The 4,318-nt window shown below is 40.8% G+C and overlaps 1 protein-coding gene across 1 annotated transcript; it reads right to left on the reverse strand.

Moving 5' to 3' along the window:
• Window positions 1-641: 641 nt before the first annotated feature.
• On the reverse strand, window positions 642-3,980 carry LOC121792460 (scarecrow-like protein 9). The gene is made up of 2 exons (XM_042190417.1): window positions 1,023-3,980; window positions 642-925 (listed from the first exon to the last, which is right to left on the reverse strand). The coding sequence occupies exon 1, from the start codon at window positions 3,361-3,363 to the stop codon at window positions 1,084-1,086; it is 2,280 nt and encodes a 759-aa protein (XP_042046351.1). The 5' UTR covers window positions 3,364-3,980; the 3' UTR covers window positions 642-925; window positions 1,023-1,083.
• Between the last annotated feature and the right edge of the window lie 338 nt (window positions 3,981-4,318).

The raw sequence follows: 4,318 nt of genomic DNA on the forward strand, positions 1-4,318 counted from the left end.
TCTCACATTCCACTCACTTTCTCTTTTTACTTTTCTTCACAAAGTTAAACAATTTCTTAAAACACGTGATGAGTCAAAATGACTTTTTAAATGGTGGACGGAGGGAGTACATATTAAAATTAAATAAAAAATTGAAATTCGAAATTTAATTAGCAATACTCAAATCGTGATTGTCACTAGTTTATGTCATGAATAAAACAGTGAGTTTATTCCTGATTGGTCTATATCGCTGTTGAATGAATCATGCATGACCAGTTGACCACTATATGTGAATTAGAATTTTTAATTGTGGTCACTTCGATATTGTCTAAATCCCAGGATTATTATTTGCTAGTGATTATAAAATTGGCCTACATAATTGGGGTTTTGATTCTATGAAAGAGAAAGGTTAGCCAATCTATATTTGAAACATCCACTTCAAAATAATTTACATGATTTTGGTATTATATCGTTGCATCATTGGTTTAGATTCCACGACTAGAACTCTCCATTCAACTTCTTCACTATAGGAAATCGAATTCTCTTTTAATTGCTATTGGTGTTACAATTTAAAGTTAATAAAATAAAACAAAAAAACAAAATTATTAAAATTCATGATTTTGTAAACAAATGACACTAGTCCTCGAAAAACAACAGCTAAGTATTAAATCATGCTCAAGAACATAAAGCAGATAAATTGAAATGTGACCAAGAAATGCAAAACCAAGAACTCTTCTAGCAGTAGCAGATAGTTATCATCCCTTTACACATGTTTGCTTGCAGCATCAACCAAACAAGATTATGGATTTCTTATCATCATTAACAACTTAAGAATGCTTCTGTATTGAAATTCTAGTGTTACCCTTCATCAATGGAGGAACCAATTTGTCAAGCTGCGTGACGCCTTCGCCTTCGCCTCCACCTCTGCCTCCGTTCGTTTCATGAGCTGCAAACAATGCAGCAAATAGCATATTCATTTCACAAACACGAACTACGAATGATTGGTTGAGGGTAAAGACAACAGGATTTACTCAGACGCGCACCCTTGAAGAAGTCAGATGATGTTGAATGTCGAGAGCCAAGAGATGCAGAACAAACCTCCCCTCAAACGGGCTTCCAACACGATATGGCGTAGATGATCCGCCCTTTCCAACCCATCAACATCCAATTGCTATCTTCATCAATGTCAAAGTCTTTGTGGTAATGTGTTCTGACCTTGTATATTGCCCTTTCCATGATCCACCTATCGAGAGGCACCTGCGTGAAGCCTGCCCTAAGGTGACGTACTTGCCACTGCTTGTACGTTTCGGGTCTCTCAACTCTCTCCCAGCCCTCACAAGCAATGACATTCAACGCCTCGCACCCAAAGATGTCCCTCTCAATAAGCATCCTCTCCGGCTGGTCCCTAGGCACGTTCGTCTCCAGCATGTCAAATAGAGCTGAGAAGTGGAATAATACCTCCCGGAAACGAGTGACAAAGAACGGTGCGCTATAAGCTCCATTTACTATCCCGTGTATGAAAAGGTCCGGATTGATCTTTCTAATTAGGTTAAGAACCATAGTTCGCGAACTCTCAGCCAGGACCGTCTCATCGAGTAAGTTCTTGGCCCGATACATGCTGTTTACGATCAAAAATTCACCCTCCTTGATATTGAGGTCCTCTATTTTGATGCTCTCCCACTTCTTAGCTATAACACTGTACTCAAATGGCACGTTGAACTTTTTGGCATAACGAGCCAGTCTACGCCCTGTCTCCTCAATCTTCTCTGCAGGTCGGAAGCCAGGCTGTGGGAAGTCTATGCCAGTTATCCGAAGCATTGGAGGACCGCCTTCTCGGTCAGCTATACGCTGGATTAATGTCGGCCACTGGAAGCCGTAAAGGATCCCAAAATCTATCACATGCACACGTGCAGCTTTTATTGACTCAAACATGATTGTCTTGTTTGAGGTAAAATTGGAGATCTTCTTAAACGGAGACGATGCTAGGTAAGTATAGTAAGCTTTCAAGTAATCGGCTGCGACTGTTTTCTTACTAATGAGAGCTTTATGAATCTGGCTACCCGTTCCAGCCAGACGTGCTTCGAGGCCATCAGCAAAATAATGAGCTAGCCTCTGGTTCCCTTCACCATAAGGAGAGGCGTGCTGCCTGATCTGTTTGAGTAACTCGCTGGCACTCCGACGATCATCAGCAGCAACAGCCTGTGCACAGGTGATTAAAAGGGTTCTCAAATCTATCACTTCCTTTTTCTTGTTCTGTTTCTTAGCACGGCCCCTCCCGCCACTAGACCGTTTCGTCTTCCCATTCTGCTGAGTCCTCTTGCAAGATGCATTCTGCAGGACTTCTCGGTAAGCTGCAAACTTCTTCTCGGGATCCCCCAGTGTGTGAAGCAAGACATCATCAAATTCCTCCACAGGGAGTTCTGAGTCCGATTCTGCATAATTAGCCAGCACTTTACAACTTCTCTCTTCTTCCAAATCCATGTCTGATGTAGAACGACTCTTCTTGCCCCGTGATGCAGAAGGCAGTTGCCTCTCCGCATCACTTCTAGCCTCAAACTCCCCTCCCCTCGCATCCTGAGTGGCTAAGGTGTCCACACCGGCACTCACCAATAAATTATTCCAGGCAGGAAGGAACTTGCTAGCTTCATCAGCCCCCCTTCTGAAGTTCCACACGAGCTGGTTCTCGTTGTACATATCACGTACTTGAAGGGGGCTCACTGGAGAGTCAGAGAACCAACCGTCTACAAGGAAATTGCTCGAGCTATTCAATGTGGAGCAAACGGATGACTTAGCAGCACGACAAGACGTGCTGACATCATGATCCGCGCGAGTGCTGATCATCCAACTCGGATCGACAATGTCAATTAGGTATCCACTTCCATCACTACTGCTAGTTGTTGAGTTAAAGCAACTAAAATTAGGATTACTATCATCTCCACACTCATGGCCAGTGGCCACTGATTCTTTCTGTGGCGAAGGCGGGTACTTCTTCCCAAGAACCTCATAGAAGGACCTCTCCTTCGCCTCCAAATCCATTGACTCCTGAAGCATGTGAGTTTTCTCCTCCATGTCCTCCTCCATCAGTATCTGATCAATGTACCTCAAGACAGCATCCGAGAAATCACAGTCATCATCAATGTCCAAGAATGAGCTGGAGACAGCCCCCTCCCCATTCCTGTTCGATAACGGCTGGTCTAGGACCAAATGCACACCCCCAATACCATGTTCTTGAAATGAGGAACCCTGATTTCTATGTCCATTCACTAATTTCTGATCTGGATAACTAATCCCAAATCTATGCCCATTTGAATAGCCAGAAATTGATTGATTCTCCAATCCAACTCCACTCGAAGATTTCAAGATACCATGAAATCTAGGATCCATTCTTCTTCTTCTTCTTCTTCTACCAACTAGAATCACAGATCATATCTAGAAATTCAAACTGAAACCACCCAAAATCGCCACATCAATGTATATTCAATAAAATTCCCACAAACTACTCATACGGGTAGTCAAGCAATACAAAAAGAATGAATCTTTAAGGCGAGTGATAACTGGAAAACTACATGTAAATATCCAAATTGAGCAAAAGGGAAGAAGCAACAATTAAAATTGGTGATTCCCACAAAAAATCAATCAAATATGCACACAATAGCAGCTCAATTAGAGTGTAAGATATGATATGATACAATACAACAGCAAAGGTGAAGCAGAGGGTGTGAAGAGGATGAAGCCTTAGAAAATTATGACAGTTTAGCATGCCTCAGAAAAAGTAAACCCTATTGATTGATGAGAAGGGGAAAAACATAGGAATGGATAGGAGAGTGCGCTTATATGAGAGAGAAGAGGAGAGAAGGAAATAGGAAAGAGAAAATGGTGGTTTGCTGATCTGGTCTTAGTATAAAAATTGTTGACGCATCACAAAATAATGAAAAGCATAAAGGAGGAAATAGAAAAGTGGGAGAAATGGAGATGAATTGCTTGTCAACGTGTTCAAGATTATTATGTGAAACACAAGAAAAATTACTAGTATTTGATATGAAAAACGTTTGCATAGCAATCTGATTGATACACACAGGAGGCCGACATGAGATTTCTGCCCTTTCTATGCGTCGTCTACTATTTTTATTATTTTTAAAATACTATACTAAATAATTTTTTATTTTTAAATACTACTATACAAAGTTCTTATTTTTTTAAAAAAAAGTGTGTGACTGGAAGCCAACAAATTACAATTAATTAGTGAATATTATTTGGATCTAGGTATAAATATCAAACATGAGTATTGTATGTTTTGGTGGATGCCAACAAAATTTAACTAGTCTTGGCCCAACAACTT

The sequence above is a fragment of the Salvia splendens genome, chromosome 2 (assembly GCF_004379255.2).
Source record: "Salvia splendens isolate huo1 chromosome 2, SspV2, whole genome shotgun sequence".
NCBI classification, from domain to species: domain Eukaryota; kingdom Viridiplantae; phylum Streptophyta; class Magnoliopsida; order Lamiales; family Lamiaceae; genus Salvia; species Salvia splendens.